General features: G+C 45.6%; 1 protein-coding gene across 1 annotated transcript in view; it reads left to right on the top strand.

The window, feature by feature from the left end:
- ifi44b (interferon induced protein 44b) overlaps positions 1 to 7,828 on the top strand; it is a 53,195-nt gene extending 45,367 nt beyond the window's left edge. The window contains exons 5-9 of the mRNA XM_081360000.1: positions 5,460 to 5,655; positions 5,835 to 5,984; positions 6,249 to 6,420; positions 6,816 to 6,916; positions 7,143 to 7,828. Of these exons, the coding sequence (XP_081216126.1) occupies positions 5,460 to 5,655; positions 5,835 to 5,984; positions 6,249 to 6,420; positions 6,816 to 6,916; positions 7,143 to 7,316 (793 nt within the window). The 3' untranslated portion in view covers positions 7,317 to 7,828. The remainder of the gene's footprint in view (positions 1 to 5,459; positions 5,656 to 5,834; positions 5,985 to 6,248; positions 6,421 to 6,815; positions 6,917 to 7,142) is intronic.
- Positions 7,829 to 20,196: the final 12,368 nt, after the last annotated feature.

Raw genomic sequence — 20,196 nt, 5'->3', positions numbered from 1 at the left:
GAATGGCTAAACTCTTTCTCAAATCTTGCTCGTAAAAATCTTGCGTCATCGAGTTGACAGTTCAACTGCCGAATGGGCTTATCCGTCCGATGCTGTGAGCATCCAAGTTCCCGTCGGATGTCGCGAGAGCCCTCCCAGTCGAACAGTCAAGCTCGTTTTAGTAAATACCTTCTCATGCCCTGCACTTTTTGGGGGAATTAATTGCACATCATTTTACGATTGCTGTCCTGCGCTCACCTGGCTTTTATGGGGGGAGTACTTTGGGTTCGGGCCTAACTCCGAGCTCGGAGCCCTCCCCCCGGACAGCACGCCAAATACGCATAAACTTATTGTATTAATTATATGTAGATGTGAACTCGTGAAATGAGGTTTTATTTAACAAAGTTCGGGAGGAGCAGGTTCAGATAATTAACCAAATTATGCACAGCTGGAGATTAATCAGTAATCAACTCAATGACAGAGTACAAATTCACAGCAGACCTATCTCTGTTCATTGAAAGTTTGTCAGCATCCCTCCTCCACCCCATCTCCTCACTTCCAGTTCCATCTACACTTCCAGTTCCATCTACACTTACCAACTGGGGGGAGTACTTTGGGTTCGGAGCCCTCCCCCCGGACAGCACGCCAAATATGCATAAACTTATTGTATTAATTATATGTAGATGTGAACTCGTGAATCACAATGTAAGGGTATCAGGTCCCCCTGTGTTAGGCGGCCCATCCCAAACTGTGTATCAAACCCTAGCCACACGGGCATGGGCCTGGCAAGCCATCCCCGATGTGTCGAGTTGGGTCATAAACATTATAAAGCGAGGCTACTCGCTCCAATTCGCTCACAGACCCCCAAAGTTTCAGGCGGTTGTCGAGTCTTCAGTGAGAAGCAACGTGGATCAAGCGCTTCGCGCCGAAGTACAGAATTTGTTAGCAAAAGGGGCGATAAAATTAATCCCCCCCTCGCAAACACACTCGGGGTTCTACAGCCGTTATTTTCTAATTCCGAAAAAAGACGGCGGTCTCAGACCCATACTTGATTTGAGACATTTGAATAAAGCTCTCATGAGATGGCCGTTCAAAATGTTGACTATCAAACAATCAATCAAACTATCAAATTCGCCCGGGGGACTGGTTTGTAACAATGGACCTGAAAGACGCATACTTTCATATTCAGATAGACCCTCATCACAGGCCATACTTGAGATTCGCCTTCGAGGGTCAAGCTTATCAGTACACGGTTCTGCCTTTCGGCCTGTCCCTAGCACCCCGTACATTCACGAAGTGCATGGATGCAGCGCTCTCTCCCCTGAGACATCAGGGAGTGCGCGTGTTGAACTATCTCGACGACTGGCTGGTGCTAGCGCAATCGAGAGCAGAGCTAATAGCTCACAGAGATTTGATTCTTGGCCATTTGAAATGCCTGGGTCTCACAATCAATGTCACCAAGAGCAAACTGACACCCAGCCAGACAGTAGTTTTTCTGGGCACAGTTTTAGACTCAGTGGAGATGACAGCGTGGCTCACACGAGAGCGCGCGCTCTCAGTACAGACGCTAGCAGCCTCGTTCAGAGCGCACGCCCCTGAGAAAATTTCAGAAACTTCGCGTCTCATGGCAGCAGCATCGTCAGTACTCTGTATGGGATTACTGCGCATGCACCCGCTGCAGCACTGGCTGAAATGCCGTGTGCCAACCCATGCATGGCAGTCCGGCAGCCTGCGCATCATGGTGAATCACGGTTGTTTAAGGACCCTGATTCCCTGGCGCGCTCAGGACTGGTACCTCAAGGGTGTGACCATGGGAGTAGTTTCCAGAAGGAAAGTGGTGTTTAGAGACTCATCCAACCTAGGTTGGGGTGCTCTGCACGAGGGCAAGCCTGTCTCCGGCCTCTGGTCGAGCACGGAGCAGAGCTTACACATCAACTGTCTGGAAATGAAAGTGGTTGGTTTGGTCCTGAAAGCGTTACTAACAAACCTAAAAGGCCACCATGTCCTGGTCCGCACGGACAACATGTCAGTGGTGGCCTATATAAATCGGCAAGGTGGCATCAGGTCAGGCAGCCTGTATGCCCTGGCGAGAGACCTCCTTACATGGGCACAGAACAATCTGCGCTCTTTGAGAGCAATGCATATCCCGGGCGTTCAGAATCTGGGCGCAGATATGCTCTCACGGGGCAACACTCCCCCAGGCGAGTGGTCCCCGAACTCTCAGACGGTTCGTCTGATATGGAGTGTGTTCGGAGAGGCCAAAATAGACCTTTTTTGCCTCGAGATCCAACACTCATTGCAAAATGTTCTTCTCGAAGAACAGGGATGCGTTGACCCATCATTGGCCCAATCGCCCCCTCTATGCTTTTCCCCCTGTCTCGATGATTCCACAAGTCAAAAAAAGGGTCAGGGAGAGCGGGTGCCCAGTCCTGCTGGTGGCCCCTCTCTGGAGATCCAGACCGTGGTTTCCGGAGCTGATTCAGCTATCAGACACAGTCCCTTGGCCTGTTCCAATGAGGAAAGACCTCCTCTCTCAGGCGAAAGGAACGATATGGCATTCGCGACCCGATTTATGGGCCCTCCATGTGTGGCCCCTAAACGGGTACCCGGGGACCTTCCAGGGAAGGTCCTAAACACTATCTCTGAAGCCAGGGCCCCGTCTACTAGGCGCCTATATGCTTTGAAATGGTCAGTTTTTTTTTCCAGCTGGTGCTCGAAAAACTGTATGGACCCAGAGTCATGTGAGGTAGCTGTGATATTATCCTTCCTGCAGGAGCTGTTGGATGCGGGCCGCTCCCCGTCCACGCTCAAAGTGTATGTGGCAGCTATTGCAGCGCATCATGCCCTGATAGCTGGCCAGTCGATAGGAAGGGATGATTTGGTGGTGCGTTTTTTAAAGGGTGCTAGGAGGATTAACCCCTCCAGAACCCCTTCTGTGCCCCTCTGGGACCTCTCCAGGGTCCTGGGGGCCTTAAAGGGCCCAGCATTTGAACTGCTCCAGCGGTTGATTTGAAACCTCTCTCGCTAAAGACTGCTCTCCTGTTGGCACTGGCATCTATCAAGCGAGTAGGAGATCTGCAGGCGCTCTCAGTGAGCCCTTCATGTTTGGAGTTTGGTCCAGGTGACGCTAAGGTCATCCTCAAACCCAGGCATGGTTATGTGCCTAAAGTGCTTTCAACGCCGTTCAAACCACAGGTCATTACGTTATTAGCCCTTCCCCCCCTCTGCCGAGGACGGGGAGGTTAATCATCTCTGCCCTGTCAGAGCACTGAGAATCTATCTGGAGCGTTCTGCGTCTTTCAGGCAGTCAGAACAGCTATTTGTCTGCTTTGGTGGCCGATCCAAAGGTGATCCAGTTCACCAAGCAAAGGCTGTCTAGATGGATTGTGGATGCTATATCTATGGCTTACACCTCGATGGGTCAGGTTTGCCCCATAGGTATTAAAGCCCATTCAATAGAGGCATGGCTTCGTCGTGGGCTTGGTCATCTGGTTTTCCTATTCAGGATATTTGTGATGCGGCCGGCTGGTCCTTGCCTTCCACATTTATGAAATTTTATAATATGGAAGTACCTTCTCTACAAGCGAAGGTGCTTTCGGTATGATGAAGGCCCGGTAGTGCCCGGTCTTCTCTACAGTGTACTGTGCATAATCATTCACAACATATAAAACCCGCTTGCTGGTTATTTTTTAATATGCTAAATAGCTCCGACGGTGTCTGGGTTCATTAGTATATTAGGTTGGTATTGTTACTGACACATATATTTTATAAGGCCCGACAGTGTCTGGTCTAATATATATATATATATATATATATATATATATATATAATGGTTTGGACTTGTATTGGGCTCAGGGGTCCTGAGTTCAGTGGCAACCAGTTACTTTTAGTGCGGCGTTTTGCATGGCGTCCCCACTGCGCATAGCTACGCAATACGAAGTGACCGTTCGAAACGGTCGAAACGGCTACGCAATACTCGTTCCCTATCTCAGGGAACTGAGGTTACGATAGTAACCGAGTAGATTTCAAAATACAAGCGTGTGCTACAATTACGAGCCATTCTACAAGGTGACATTTCACTTGACAAACGGACAGCGACTCTTAAGTAGCACTTAAAGGGATACTTCACCTCTGGAGAGATGAATGTGTATTTAAAATAGGTCATTTATGTAGAAGAAATGTGAAATTATTTTTTAATTTGGAGCTTTCTAGACTGAGAAAAGCCAGAAAATGTATTTTTGGCTTATGTGGATGAAAGACAACAACTCCCAGAATGCACTTGCTTCGCTGCCCTACGAGGCCACTCCCAAGCCGCGCCTACCGGTAAGAGAGCGCAGTTGAAAACAACAAGGCTAGGCTACTAGTGAGTCTCCGTGACGACTTTGCCCGGGATTTCGAGATCGCCCAAAATGTCCGGGATTCGGCTTTTCCGTTCTACAGTTGGCATTCATTATGTTTACTGTGGCGAGCAGGACGAGACTGAGGGCCGTAGGAGAATGGCGCGAGGCCGGTGGCGTGATTACTGATGAGCGACACCTGTGAGATGCACCGGTCTTGCATCTCACGGAGCTGCGGGAATTTTCTTAGCAATGTTAAAACGCATATCAACCGATCACTTGTTTAGCGTTCATGTAAACACTACATTCAGATTCACCAATCGGAATGAATTCAGTTAGATTGAAACAAAAGGTGAGCATGTAAACATGGCGACCGCAGAAAACAAAAGCTGAATCCCGGACTTTATATAGACTTCGTAACCTTGCACGTAGAGCTAAGACATCGTTATCGGGAAACTCAGCCCTAGTTAGCTCCTGCTGCATTTTGATAATTTAAATTATGTTATTGAATATTTGATCTCTACTTATAGTTAAGGACAAAGGTGTTGCTAGGATGTGGCTATTTAAAAAACCCAGTCCTCCTCCTCCACCATCTCTAGGTAAACGCAGATTTTATGAAACGGTGCTTAAATAATCTTGTAACTCAGCAAATATATTGTGCAAAAATTCAAAAATAAAACAAAATAAATAAAATAAAAGTTTACATTAATTCAATATTCTTTTTGTTAGAGTCTGATGGACCCTGGAGGTCCATGGACTGGAAGTAAGCTCTGAAAACTTTTTCCTTCCTATATCATGTTATACTTATTACTCAACTCTCAGGAATACTTGATTCTGATTTTTCAATCACAGCATTCTGGTGAAATATTTTGTGTTTTGACCACTAAACTGAATGACCTTTGTCTCAGGCAACATTGTGCATAGACAATGAGCAAAATGAGCCTTTTACAAAAAATGTAATATTTCAAATTCTATTCAGTTCTGAAATTCTATTTGCACACTTTTATTCTGCATATTGAATTTTATTTGTCATGCAAGTTAAGATGTTTTTCATTTGTTTCTGAATTGGATATGAATCTGTTAGCATGCTTATAACATACATTCATAGGCCAACGTTTCCCACCTTTTAAAACTTTAAAACAGACAAACCCTTTTGACAACAATAAACAACTTCCAACCTGAGAACAAAGAAGTCAACACTCTCAGAATTCTTCTGCATGGACCAGTAGGTGCTGGAAAATCAAGCTTCTTCAACTCTGTGAATACTGTTCTCCAGGGGCGCATCACTACCAGAGCTCTGGCACATTCAGTAGCTACTGATCGTAGTTTCACTTTGGAGGTATAAGCTTAAATGTGAAATGTATATAATATGATATTTATATGAAAGCCTTGTTAAGTAGTGAACTGCTGTAATTTCCATTAAAATACTTTTATTTTTATTTCTTTATTATTTATTATCAAAGTAAGAAAAGCTTTAATGCAAAACTCCAAAAAACAATGATTGGATTTTGTTTTCAGTGCAAAACTTACAAAGTGAGGAAGGACAGGGCAGGCTCTTTCTTTCCTTTCACGTTCACTGACATCGCTGGTATGCACAATGTAGGTATTGGAATACAGAGTGAAGACATCATCCAGTTATTAAATGGTTGCGTCAGCGATGGTTATACTGTAAGTGCATTTAATACAGACTTCATTTTTTTTTATTCAAGCACTGTAGTCATAAGGTTCTTTTGCATAGTGTGTAAGTAAACCTGAGCTGATTGTTCAAAAAAGTGTGATAAACTTCACTCCAGAAATGCTGGTGAACTGAACAGTGCAAAAGAATGTCATGCATGCAGTGCTCACTTTTAAGTGGTTTCAGTTCTATTGTTGTTGTTGTTTTCCATAATGCAACACATTCTTGTAGTTTATTTAGTGCTTCTATCTCTTCAGTTTAACCCATTAAGACCAATTACAGAAGACGACCCAAAGTACAAAAAGAACCCCACTCTGAAAGACAGGATTCACTGTCTGGTGGCTGTTCTTCCTGCTGACACTGTTTCTATGATGGATGATGAAATAATAAGGCAAATGAGAGTAGTTCGGGAGAAAGCACGGAATTTGGGTGAGACATATAATATCTATATGTTTATTCTCAAAAAAACCAATTTTATGCATAGGTTTCATCCATGAACTTTCTTGAGCATCAGAGAATGTTTGCACCTTTTGTAATAGTTCTGTATGAGTCGCATTAGATTGGTTGGATCTCAATATCATATAGCCAATGTTAAGAAAAACTGGAGGATTTTACTTTAAAAAAGTGGGAATCATCAATACTCAGATTCATGCATAACTATAACAAAATATAAACAGTCAGTGATCATGAAGGAAGCTACACACCATCTTAAAATAAGTAAAAAGTAAAATTTTAACAGCATAATTTGTGTAAATTCAGTTTTCTTTTTTTTTTCTTTTTTTTTTTTGGAATATACAGTGTAATTATTGTTCATTGTACCACAGGCATTCCTCAAGTCATAATCATGACCAAAGTGGATGAAGTATGTCCACTAGTTAAAGAAGATCTTAAGAAGATCTACACAAGCAAAAAGATAAAACAGAAGGTACTGTGCTTTTTTTCATGGTGAATACATTGATTAAATTTCGCTTAGGTATATTTCAGTATCTCTTTTATTTATTTTTGTATACAAAAAAGTACCTACACACACACACACACACACACACACACACACACATATATATATATATATATATATATATATATATATATATATATATATATATATATATATATATATATATATATATATATGTGTGTTCTCTTTGCAGATGGAGGAGTGTTCTTGCAGACTGGGTGTTCCTGTGAGCTGCATTTATCCTGTGAAGAACTACCATGAGGAACGTACCACTAACACAACAACTGATATTCTGATTTTAGATGCATTGCAAAATATTGTCAACTTTGCCAATGACCATGTGGAGGACCAAGAAGACAATGAATAAGAGTCCTGACTTCCATGTTGAGCAGGAGGTTTTCTTGACTGGACAAATTATGCATGCAGTGATATAACAATAGCCTATACGTTAAAGTACATAATGCAGAAGACTGTGTAGTAGTCACTTACATCTGCGGTTAGTGGTAGTTTCTATTTGTGTATAACAATATATCAATATCCAGTAAACAGAGATAAAGGTACATGTTGTTTTAAGAATAATGATGTAGCTCATAATCAGGATGTATACTGTATTGTATGTTTAAAATAATTTCCTTTAGGGTTCCATATTGCTAATATTAGTAAAGATGTGTGTGTGATAGTTTCTTTCTCTGTGGGTGAGGTATGCTATTCAAACTGCTTTTAGAGATTAAATAATCCACATATGCTATATGTATTTTACAAGTCATTGTTCTTGTTATATTGTGTTATTTTGGGTTTAAGGATATTCAGATGTATTTTTTGTTGCTGTTTGCTGTTCTCATATAAATAAATATTTGTGGAAGGGCCCTTCCTAAAGGGATTCAGTTGTTCATTTTCTGTTCTGTTCAAAACACTGTTAGGAAGTGTGCTAAAATCCATCCCTGCTGATTTGTTTTTTCTCATTCAATGGCAGCATCCGAAAGCAGAAAAATGCTGACTCCTCAGACAGCATACTGAGGTAAGATGGCAACAAAGCACGCCTGAATTCAATGATCGTGATTCGTGTGTCTAGTAATGTACTTTCAACTCATTCGCTGCCTTTGATACCCCACAATCCTGTCCTTTCCATTCTGTGACAGTTGAGATCAAAAACATAAAGGCATCTGAAATTGATGGTTGGTGGTCAGTTCACTGCCTGTAAAGTCATTGCCTGAAAGGGCAGTGAGGCAACAAATCAGCTGCCAAAGTTTCAGATGCAGCCAATATTCTGTTTCACTTGGAAACACAATACTGAAGTCAGTGGCAACTTCAAAAAGAAAAGTATAAAAAAGTATCCTGAAAATATGTTTGCCCCTATGTCTTGAAGTCATTCTTCTAATTGCATCATGTACTTTAAAGGGTAACTAAACCCTAAACCAACTTTTTTTAGTTAATGATCTGTAAGAATGGGGCTTTATTAGTGCTGTTCATTGATTCAAGTAACTTTTTTAACATTTGGGTATAAAGGGTTTTAATTCTACAATATGGTGTAAAAACGTCTGAGTGCTGCCCTCTTCAGGTTGAACGGTGGCTACTGCAGTTGAATTTTCCTATTGGATGTAAGTGGTACGTGACGTAAGCAGGTTCCAGCTCACCACGCCCTTGGTACGAGCTACCACACCCTTGGCGGTATAGAGCTGGTAAGTCCCGCCCATCCGTAAAACCCCACTGGACCTCTAGGTTGAAAAATCGTCAATGCAAGTGAATGTGAGAAAATAATTATTTTCTGGTCCCGTTTGAATTGTGCCATGAATGTGAACATATGTTGTCTGAATTTTTTCTATAATTTTTCATGTTACGAGTTTGACAGTATATTGTACGATTCTTTGGCTAGCAGTTGTGGAAAAGACATAACGAGAAAGACTATGTCGCCTATGTGACATCAGCCCATAACACATTTTCCCTCCACTTGTCAAATCACGGTGCTAATGCTGCGATAATCTATGGAGACAGATCGAGATGCCTGTGTGTTTTGTACCCAAATGTCACCATTCAAACCAAATGGGCTGTTCTTTCTTCAGAAACGCGTCGAAAGCAGCGAAGAGTTGTAGTCCACAAAGTGCTCTCACACAAAGTCTAACCGTATCAAACTTCTACCCGCTAAATTGTAGCATTCTTCACACGAAAAATTGTATTAAAAATTCACAGACAACATATGTTCACATTCATGGCAAAATTCAAACGGGACCAGAAAATAATTATTTTCTCACATTCACTTGCATTAACGATTTTTCAATCTAGAGGTCCAGTGGGGTTTTACGGATGGGCGGGACTTACCAGCTCTATAAAAACTTGTTTCGTCAAAACTTGGAATTGCGAGTATTGAAAACGATCAGGATAGAGTAGAAATGGGCTTCTCCAAACAGCTCGCGCTGAAAAGCGACGCAGTGCCAAACGCTGCTTCTCCTGCATGGACTCCACCACCGCAGCGGCGTCTTGATGTGAGTTATCATATATATATATATATATATATTTTAATCACAATTTATGGTTAGGCTAAAGTTAATCCTCTGGGGTCGACAAACGCTATTTTTTCACATAGCGGCAAAATATGAATATGCCTACAGAGAGCGCGCGCTATTGACATCAACTCGATAAAACTCATCAGATGCATGTACTTTACATCGTCTTGCGACCCTGTGAGGAAGTATTTATTTTCACTCAGACACTGGCCCCATTCTCCCTTGCACGGCTGCTTCGCTAGCATCGTCGGATGCTGATCGCGATGCGGGAGTTAAGACCGCATTTGAGCCAGCGGCTCGAATTGATATGGCTCTGGCCCTGTGTCTGTAGTGTATTGAGTAGAATGCACTCAGAGTAAACTCAGGAATAAGCACTGCTTGGCCACTCTAGATTAACTCGAGGTTAGATTTTGGTTGGCCAGTTAATTGTCCAAAAGAAAGAAGAAACACGTGTTCACAAAGTTGTTCATTCTTATATTGCACAGTAAAAAGAAAAGAAGAATTGCCCATTGTTGTCTCGACTCTGATTTGTGTTAGACAAACACAACAGTGTCCACAAACAATTCACCCTTCTCCACTTCAGGGTGAAGGTGGGGGAGAAAAGTCCTCGACTTCAAATGACAGCTCTGTTGCAAAGCTACTTGCGTCACTCCAGTCACTCTCCATTTTAGAGTCTGACATCAGCTGTCAATTAATCCGTCACTGCGGGTCTCAGGTGCACGGCCCCCCGCTCAGCCCTGCCCTCGGTTCGTCCCCTCTATCTCCACTGGGGTCTGCCCACTTTTCCAGCATTTTTCAAAAATTGCTAGTGGGTGGAGTCAGATTAATGAATTAATTTCTGATTAATTCTGAATTAATTTGGTTCGAGAGTAGAGATCAAATCCCGAGGCACACACGCACACTAGCGCACACACGCAAGGTCTCTCGCTCCCTCTCTCTGCCGTGCGCGCGCTACGCTTGCGCGCTCTTGCTTCCGGGAGATTTTAACTGATTTGCGGGCATCAGGGAGCCGCTATCAATATGCGGGAGACTTGGGATGTCTGGTATCAAGAGAACAGACAATATCAAAACTGAAAGTGACACCCCCCCCCCCAGCTATTTGGCCAGCTCCTGCGCCTAGGCCCTTTGAGACAGAGACACTGTTCCAACTTTAAAACGTCCGGTCAGTACCGGTGTAAGTGGCTCGCGAAGATGACATCACAAGTCCATGTCGTTAGTCCGCCATATTGGATTAAACAGAAAGCGAAACTAAAGTTTCACAGGTCACAAATTTGGTCCGAACTTCACGAAACTGGACGTACATGATCCTTGGACCAAGCCTCACTAAAGTTACTAGAAGGATTTTTGATTTTCGGAAGCGTTTGCCCGTCACAGCCAAACGAAATCGTCATCTGTCACTTCAGGCGAGCTGCTTTTTTCAAAGAGCTGTTGTCACAGCTGGTATTCGGTTGAGTGCACACAGCGGGCTTGCAGTTTCCCCGCTGTGTTGCCGGGTTTGATCCCTGCGTGCTTCGGCACACTAAAAGAGTATTTTCTCTGAAAGAGCAACACGAGTGAAGATCGCGTCCTTTTAAGGATGACGTTTCACCCGTGTGTTTCTGGGTGCGGTCAATATCTGCCTCCGGCTGATGGTCACGATCGCTGTCTCACGTGTTTGGGCCTCGCGCACGCTGAGACAGCGTTAGTGGATGAGTCATGTTCTCATTGCGGGAACATGACCATCGCGACATTGAGACTGAGACTGAGATCCCTCAGACGAGGGGAAGTCCCTTTGGCGATTCCCCGATCTAGTTCTTCTTCTGGTTCACTTCAGAAGAAGTCTACTTCGGCTAATCCCATGGGTGGTCTGAGGATTACTGTAAGGAATAACCCGCCGGGTGAAAGACCCCCACGGGCCCCTCAATCCTCCGTGTCGCAGCCATCGGAGTCTTCAATTGAGACGGCTGGGTCATCTCGTGTGACTCCAGCGGTTTCTTTTGGAGCTCCACCGGAGGACCAGATGTCGATCGCGGCATCGGAGGGAGAGCAGTCATCTTCTGGGGATGACGATTCGGCTGCGCTGCCCCCTTCGGGTGTGGTAGCGTTGCCCGAGTCGGACCCGGAAATGGCTGCTATGCTTGCCCGGGCGGCCGCGAGTGTCGGGCTCGCGTGGAATCCTCCACCGTGTCCCGAACCCTCGCGGCTCGACGATTGGTATCTTGACGAGGGCCGTGCTGGTTCTAAGCGCGCCGCTCCAGTGCCTTTCTTTCCGGAAGTGCATGAGGAGGTTACGAGGACGTGGAAGGCCCCTCTGGCGGCCCGACACAGACTCACTCCCTCCTCCTCCCTCACCACTCTTGATGGCGGAGCAGTGAAGGGATACGAGGGCATCCCCCCAGTGGAACGGTCTGAGGCGATGCATCTGTGTCCCAAGACCGCGTCCACCTGGCGGGGTAACCCCACGCTCCCCTCCCGCGCCTGTAGGTCCTCTTCCGGTCTGACCGGAAAGGCTTATAGTGCGTGTGGGGAAGCTGCTTCCGCCCTGCATGCCATGGCGCTTCTCCAGGTTCACCAGGCGAAGGCGCTCAGTGACATGCAGGAGAGTGGTACTGATCCAGGGGTGCTCCAAGAGCTGCGTACGGCGACGGACCTTGCCCTACGGGCGACGAAAGTCACTGCACGTTCCCTGGGTCGGGCGATGTCCACTCTTGTGGTCCAGGAGCGACACCTGTGCATCAATCATCAAGGTGGTCTATGCTCCCGTCGTATGTCGCGACTCGCCCGCCATCTCCTCCTTTGGAGTCAGAAGCATCTGAGGTCGCTTCGAGCCATCTATATCCCTGGTGTGCTCAATCATGCGGCCGACGAGCTTTCACGACAGCCGCCACTTCCGGGAGAATGGCGACTCCATCCCCAGGTGGTCCAGCTGATATGGGGAATCTTTGGAGCCGCTCAGATAGATCTGTTTGCCTCTCCGGACACGACCCATTGCCAGTTGTTTTATTCCCTGACCGAAGGAACACTCGGCACGGATGCACTGGCGCACAGCTGGCCCCAGGGTCTTTGCAAATATGCGTTTCCCCCAGTGAGCCTTCTCGCACAGACCCTGTGCAAAGTCAGGGAGGACGAGGAACAGGTCCTGCTAGTTGCGCCGTATTGGCCCAACCGGACTTGGTTTGCAGAACTCATGCTCCTCGCGACAGCCAATCCTTGGCCCATTCCTCTGAGGAAAGATCTCTCTCAGAGACGGGGCACTCTATGGCACCCGAGTCCAGACCTCTAGAAACTTCATGTCTGGTCCCTGGACGGGACGCGGAGGTTCTAGGTGGCCTACCACAGGTTGTGGTAGACACCATCACTTCCGCTAGAGCCCCCTCTACGAGGTGCCTCTATGTGTTGAAGTGGAACCTATTCGTCGATTGGTGCTCTTCCCGCTGGGAAGACCCCCGAACTTGCCCGATCAGTGTCGTGCTTTCCTTCCTGCAAGATGGGTTGGAGCGAAGGCTGTCTCCCTCCACCCTCAAAGTGTATGTTGCCGCAATAGCCGCACATCACGATGCAGTAGAAGATAAGTCCTTGAGAAAGCATGACCTGGTCCTCAGGTTCCTCAGGGGTGCTAGGAGATTGAATCCTCCTCGTAATCAGCACCCCGTACCCTCTTGGGATCTGACTTTAGTGCTCAGAGCACTCCAGAATCCACCTTTTGAGCCCTTGCATGCAGTCGATTTAAATATTCTGTCAATGAAGACAGCTCTCCTGCTCGCTTTGGCATCCATCAAGAGGGTAGGGGACCTGCAGGCATTTTCGGTCGACGAATTGTGCCTAGAGTTCGCGCCGGACTTCTCTCACGTTGTTCTGAGATCCCGGCCCGGATATGTGCCCAAGGTTCCTACCACTCCGTTTAGAGATCAGGTAGTGAACATGTAAGCGCTGCCCCCGGAGGAGGCAGACCCAGCCCTGGCCTTGCTCTGTCCTGTTCGCGCTCTGCGCTGTTACATTGACAGGACTCAAAGCTTTAGGACCGCAGACCAGCTCTTTGTCTGTTACGGAGGCCAGCAGAAGGGGAAGGCTGTTTCCAAGCAGAGGTTAGCCCACTGGTTGGTGGATGCTATTGTCCGGGCTTATGAGTCCCAGGACGTGCCTTGTCCACCTAGGTTGAGGGCACACTCTACGAGGAGTGTTGCCTCCTCCTGGGCTTTGGCTCAAGGCGCCTCGCTGACAGATGTTTGTAGAGCTGCGGTCTGGGCGACACCCAATACATTCGCTAGGTTTTATAGCCTTCGTGTAGAACCTGTTGCCTCCCCTGTACTCGCTTCGGCCAGTAGCGCGAGGAATTAGGTTAGTGTCGGCTTGCTACGCCATTCTCGCCACAGGGGCCAGATACGTGCGTTATTCTGCTCCGTTGGTTACCCAACAAACGGCTAACCTCGTGAGTTCCTCCGTCTCCCCCTCCGGCGACAGGCGAGGCGGATCGCCGGTCGCCAGGCCTGTTCCTCTCTGTTGAGCTGAGTTCAGGCTGGGTCCTATGTATTGGTCCCTACGGCGACCCCATAGGTGTCTTTCCACGTTAGGTTACCCTCCGGGTTGGCCAGTGTCTTCCCCTTGACAGACTCTGTCTGTCGTCTCTCCTGAGTACGCTCCCACCCTCCGGGCTGGGACTACCTCAGAGACTGCCATGTGTTCACTACCCTACGGGCTAGTGCACATGTGTTTTCCTAGTGCCTCCCTTCGGGCAGGCTTGGGCTCCGCAGCATTCCCTTCTACATCTTGGGCACGCTTTCCCAGTGTTATCCAATGTCCACTGAGCGGGTCTTGCGGAACAGCAGTGTGACTCTTCCCAGCTAAGCTTCCGCACATAGGAGTAAATTTCAAGAAACTGCTGCTGAAGCTTAGGTAGGGCGCTGGAAGGGGCCAGCACCATAGCGTTTTATTAGGGATCCCAATTCGTTGGAAACTCCTCCGACGAGACGTAGGAGTTCCTGAACGAAAGGGAACGTCTCGGTTACGTATGGTAACCCTCGTTCCCTGAGTAGGGAACGGAGACGTCTCGTCCCGTTGCCATGCTGCTGTACCTTCGCGGAGGACTGGACACCGTTCGGCTCCTCAGCGAAAAGCGTGTGTGTATGCGCTTGCTTCCGCTTTATACCCGCGCTGGTAGGCAGGCCGCGGAATGCAAATCTTGCATGCCAATGTTTATTGGCTCGTTTTATTTCACTCGAAGACAGTTGGTCTCCCTAGCGTGATCCCAATTCGTGGAAACTCCTCTGACGAGACGTCTCCGTTCCCTACTCAGGGAACGAGAGTTACCATACGTAACCGAGACGTTCTCTTTGCAGATGGAGGAGTGTTCTTGCAAACTGGGTGTTCCTGTGAGCTGCATTTATCCTGTGAAGAACTATCATGAGGAACGGACCAATGACACAACAACTGATATTCTGATTTTAGATGCATTGCAAAATATTGTCAACTTTGCCAGTGACCATGTGGAGGACCAAGTAGACAATGAATAAGAGTCCTGACTTCCATGTTGAGCAGGGTTTTTTCTTGACTGGACAAATTATGAATGCAGTGATATAACAATGCTATAGCCATACGTTAAAGTACATAATGCAGAAGACTGTAGTCACTTAATAATGATGAATAATGATGTAGCTCATAATCAGGATGTAAACTGTATTGTATGTTTAAAATAATTTCCTTAGGGTTCCATATTGCTAATATTAGTAAAGATGTGTGTGTAATAGTTTCTTTCTCTGTGGGTGAGTTATGCTATTTAAACTGCTTTTAGAGATTAAATAATCCACATATGCTATATGTATTTTACAAGTCATTGTTCTTGTTATATTGTGTTATTTTGGGTTTAAGGATATTCAGATGTATTGTTTGTTGCTGTTTGCTGTTCTCATATAAATAAATATTTGTGGAAGGGCCCTTCCTAAAGGGATTCAGTTGTTAATTTTCGTTTGGAAACGGCCCTTTAATGGGCGCAAAAACACTGTTAGGAAGTGTGCTAAAATCAGTCCCTGATCTGTCTTTTCTGTCTTTTCTTATTCAGTGGCAGCATCCGAAAGCAGAAAAATGCTGACTCCTCAGACAGCATCCTGAGGTAAGATGGCAACAAAGCACGCATGAATTCAATGATCATGATTCGTGTGTCTAGTAATGTACTTTAAACTCATTCGCTGCCTTTGATACCCCACAATCCTGTCCTTTCCATTCTGTGACAGTTGAGATCAAAAACATAAAGGCATCTGAAATTGATGGTTGGTGGTCAGTTCACTGCCTGTAAAGTCATTGCCTGAAAGGGCAGTGAGGCAACAAGTCAGCTGCCAAAGTTTCAGATGCAGCCAATATTCTGTTTCACTCGGAAACACAATACTGAAGTCAGTGGCAACTTCAAAAAGAAAAGTATAAAAAAGTATCCTGAAAATATATATATTTTTTGTCATAATTTTACACACCTGCCCTGCTGTCACTCCGAGATGTCTCTTCATGTTACTCTGCTGATTTCCCAACAATATTTCCGGTTGGATCTTTACTGTAACAAATGTATATTTATTCAAACAGTTCTGTAAAACAAGTTGTGTTCAGTTTTCCAAAAACGAAATGCCAAGTTATCACATGACTGTATTCAGGCTGTTTTGAAAGTAGGACTATAACAGACAAAACCTCGACTCTGTTTTCTAAAATATGCAAGTCACATTAAACTTTAACATCTTCAACTTCTTTAAGAAATAGTAACATCGTAGTAGCCTATACTTAAAGTTCCAAAAAAATATATAAATAGTTAACTGTAAGTATGATGTTATGTTCACTTAAATAATACTTACAAGTAGCCTATATTTGCAGTATAAAATTACTAAGCTAGAAGTTTACTGAGGGTATAATTCAAAGTGTGCTCTCATCCATCCATCTATCCATCCATCTTCTTCCGCTTATCCGCGCCCGGAACACCTTCTCGGGAAGGTGTCCAGGAGGCATCCGGAACAGATTCCTGAGCCACCTCAGCTGGTCCCTCTCGATGTGGAGGAGCAGCGGCTCTACTCTGAGCTCCTCCCGAGTGACCGAGCTTCTCACCCTATCTCTAAGGGATCGCCCAGCCACCCTGCAGAGAAAGCTCATTTCGGCCGCCTGTATCTGGGATTTTGTCCTTTTGGTCATGACCCAAAGCTCATGACCATAGGTGAGAGTAGGAACATAGATTGACCGGTAAATCGAGTTTACCACGACAGACCGGTACATCGACCGCATTACTGCAGAAGCTGCACCGATCCGTCTGTCAATCTCCCGTTCCATCCTTCCCTCACTCGTGAACAAGACCCCAAGATACTTGAACTCCTCCACTTGAGGCAGGAACTCTCCACCAACCTGAAGTGGGCAAGCCACCCTTTTCCGACTGAGAACCATGGCCTCGGATTTGGAGGCACTGATTCTCATCCCAGCTGCTGCACACTCGGCTGCAAACCATCCCAGTGAACGCTGAAGGTCCTGGTCTGAAGGGGCCGGCACAACAACATCATCCTCAAAGGGCAGAGACGAAATCGTGTGGTCCCCAAACCTGACACCCTCTGGCCCCTGGCTGCGCCTAGAAATTCTGTCCATATAAATTATGAACAGAACCGGCAACAAAGGGCAGCCCTGCGGGAGTCCAACATGCACTGGGAACAAGTCTGACTTATTGTCGGCAATGCGAACCAAACTCCTGCTTCGGTCCTACAAGGACGGGACAGCCCTTAGCAAAGGGCCCCGGACCCTATACTCCTGGAGCACCTTCCACAGGACGCCGCGAGGGACACAGTCGAATGCCTTCTCCAAATCCACAAAGCACATGTGGATTGGTTGGGCAAACTCCCATGAACCCTCCAGCACCCTGGAGAAGGTATAGAGCTGGTCCAGTGTTCCACGACCGGGACGAAAACCGCACTGTTCCTCCTGAAGCCGAGGTTCTACTATCGGCCGTATTCTCCTCTCCAGTACCCTGGCATAGACTTTCCCGGGGAGGCTGAGAAGTGTGATCCCCCTGTAGTTGGAACACACCCTCTGATCCCCCTTCTTAAAAAGAGGGACCCAAAGGTACTGTCCCTGACCGCCACACGATGCTGCAGAGGCTTGTCAGCCAAGACAGCCCCAAAACATCCAGAGACTTGAGGTACTCAGGGCGGATCTCATCCACCCCCGGTGCCCTGCCACCGAGGAGTTTCTTGACTTCCTCTGTGACTATGTCATCTTTACATTTAGACCAAAGAATTGGGTTTACTTCCTCAACCTAGGAACCCCTTCTGTGGTTGTGCCTCTGTGGTGTCTGTTTCCTGTTGTTGCTGCAATTCAACAGCATCACATACATTTGGCAATGGTTCAACAGAGAGCTGCAGGCTTGACATAAAATGACAGACAGATTGTACTCTCATCTAAAGTAATTTCCATTCCCAGTTTGTGCATAATATCTCAACCTAACAAACTCAACAGTGAGCCCATGAGTGAACTCAACAAGCTGCTAGATAAATAATTATGGATCTTCCTTATCGAATCAAAGACACAGACAGTGACACTGATATCAGGGACCAAGAATGACACAGACACAGAAGCGTAGTTCACTCAAAGTCAAATCTTTATTGAAAGCCTTCAGCTTATATACTATGCATGTGTGTACGTATGAAAAAAAGTGTGAATGAACCACAAACTTGATATAGGTGAGGAGTGATAAAAACAATTGTACAGAAGAGACTCCATATATGGTAAATCATGTGATGCACTCATGCACAGGGGAAAAACACAAAGTACAATATGTGCAAACACTTCCTTTCTTTTAAAAGTAGGCCACTGTACGCTTTAAAAAGCATAGACCATACGTGCCATAGCCAATGGTGGTTTACTTAAACATGCCAGACAAATGTGTCTTTGGTTGCTATTGGTGGAATTTTATTAAACTTGTGTCACTTATAGAATAGAATAGAATCGGGCATTTATATAGCGCTTTCATATGTACTACTGTACACCCAAAGCGCTTTACAATCATATCAGGGGTCTCTCCTCAGCCACCACCAGTGTGCAGTATCCACTTGGATGATGCGACGGCAGCCACAGTACAACGGCGCCAGTGTGCTCACCACACACCAAGTGGAGAGAGGAGAGAGAGTGATAGAGCCAATTCAATGTACGGGGATTATTAGGAGGCCATGATTGGTAAGGGCCAACGGGTGGAATGTGGCCAGGACACCGGGGTTACACCCCTACTCTTTACGAGAAATGCCATGGGATTTTCAATGACCACAGAGAGTCAGGACCTCGGTTTAACGTCTCATCCGAAGGACGGTGCTCTTTGACAGTATAGTGTCCCTGTCACTACACTGGGGCGTTAGGACCCACACAGACCACAGGGTGAGCACTCCCTGCTGGCCTCACTAACACCTCTTCCAGCAGCAACCTGGTTTTCTCAGGAGGTCTCCCATCCAGGTACTGACAAGGCTCAGCCCTGCTTAGCTTCAGTGGGCAACCAGTTTTGTGCTACAGGGTGATATGGCTGCTGACTTACAATGTCCTGTTGTCTTTGTTTGTCAATTTTTGTTAAGCTTGGACATTACCAAAATGGCCGTTGCCTGACCAATGCTTCAATTATGAAAATTGTTTTGATAACCATCCTTAGCTTCTGTTCTGTGTGCGTATTTTGTAGAAAATTGGAACAACGGCCTAGGACTTCGAAAAAGTTGTTTTTTGAGAAATTTCAAAAATGGCTCAGGGCTCAAGGATGATGTAAGGACCATCCATTGGCCCAACGACGGAAACCAACGGCCTGGTGAAGGTTTAATGCGTGTATGTCTTTTCAGCGCTCCAGTGAAGTTCACTTAATTTATTGGAATTTAATTTTAGTATTACTTTAGCTCTACGCTTAATCTGACTCCGATTTCAAATGCTAATCAAATTTAGATCGTATTTCTGATTAGAAAATAATCATGAATATTGATTATGAATTAATTTAGATCTTTGATTATTCTGAGTTTCCCATACTTTCAATTATTAATTCATTATGGACCCAATGCCGCATAGAAATCGCGTCGGCCAGATCATGTTTCTCACGGACACAAACTTGTTAATTCTGATTTTAGTCAGAGGATGTAGGGTTTGCTAATACCTCTAAAGTCGGTTGCCTACTGCTCACTCGAACAAGAGAGTGTAGTTTAATTTAGCCATTTCCATACAACTTGCTAAATCAGTGATAGACAGAAATCAAAAGGTCTTCAGATGACGTGCCTACTGCTCCATTCATACATGCGCCTTTAGTTTGACCTATACCTTAACTAAGATTTGCGGTAGCACCAGCCTCCTTAATATATTAAAAAAATGATTTCAGAATACTTCAGAATAAATCAAGATGTAACATTTATTTGTCAGGTAAAAATTACTTGATACGCCAATTACAGAAGTAAATGATTAAAAGCCAATTCAGAAAAAATAAATATACATGACATAATTTACTCAAAGATGACTCTAAAAGTAAGTAATGTTTTCCTGACAGAGACACACAGTGATGTGTCAGGGCTTTCCAACAGGAAAACACCTGGTAAAAGAGTGGTAAAAGAGTCCCAAAGACTGCTCTGTCACCTCGCCTTAAATACCAGACCAGAACAAAAGGGGTTATACAAATGTTGTTTAGAGTTGTTTGGGCCAATCCATGTACCCCAGGGGGGTAGCACCTGGTTTCGGGAGATATTGTAAAGAGATATCGGACAGAGAGGAGAAACAGGATTCTCCTATGTTCTCAATCTTTCT

Source organism: Scardinius erythrophthalmus (assembly GCF_964197995.2).
Source record: "Scardinius erythrophthalmus genome assembly, chromosome: 3".
Classification (NCBI taxonomy): domain Eukaryota; kingdom Metazoa; phylum Chordata; class Actinopteri; order Cypriniformes; family Leuciscidae; genus Scardinius; species Scardinius erythrophthalmus.
Note: the sequence above shows the minus strand (reverse complement) of the source record. Positions and strands in the feature narration are given on the sequence as shown.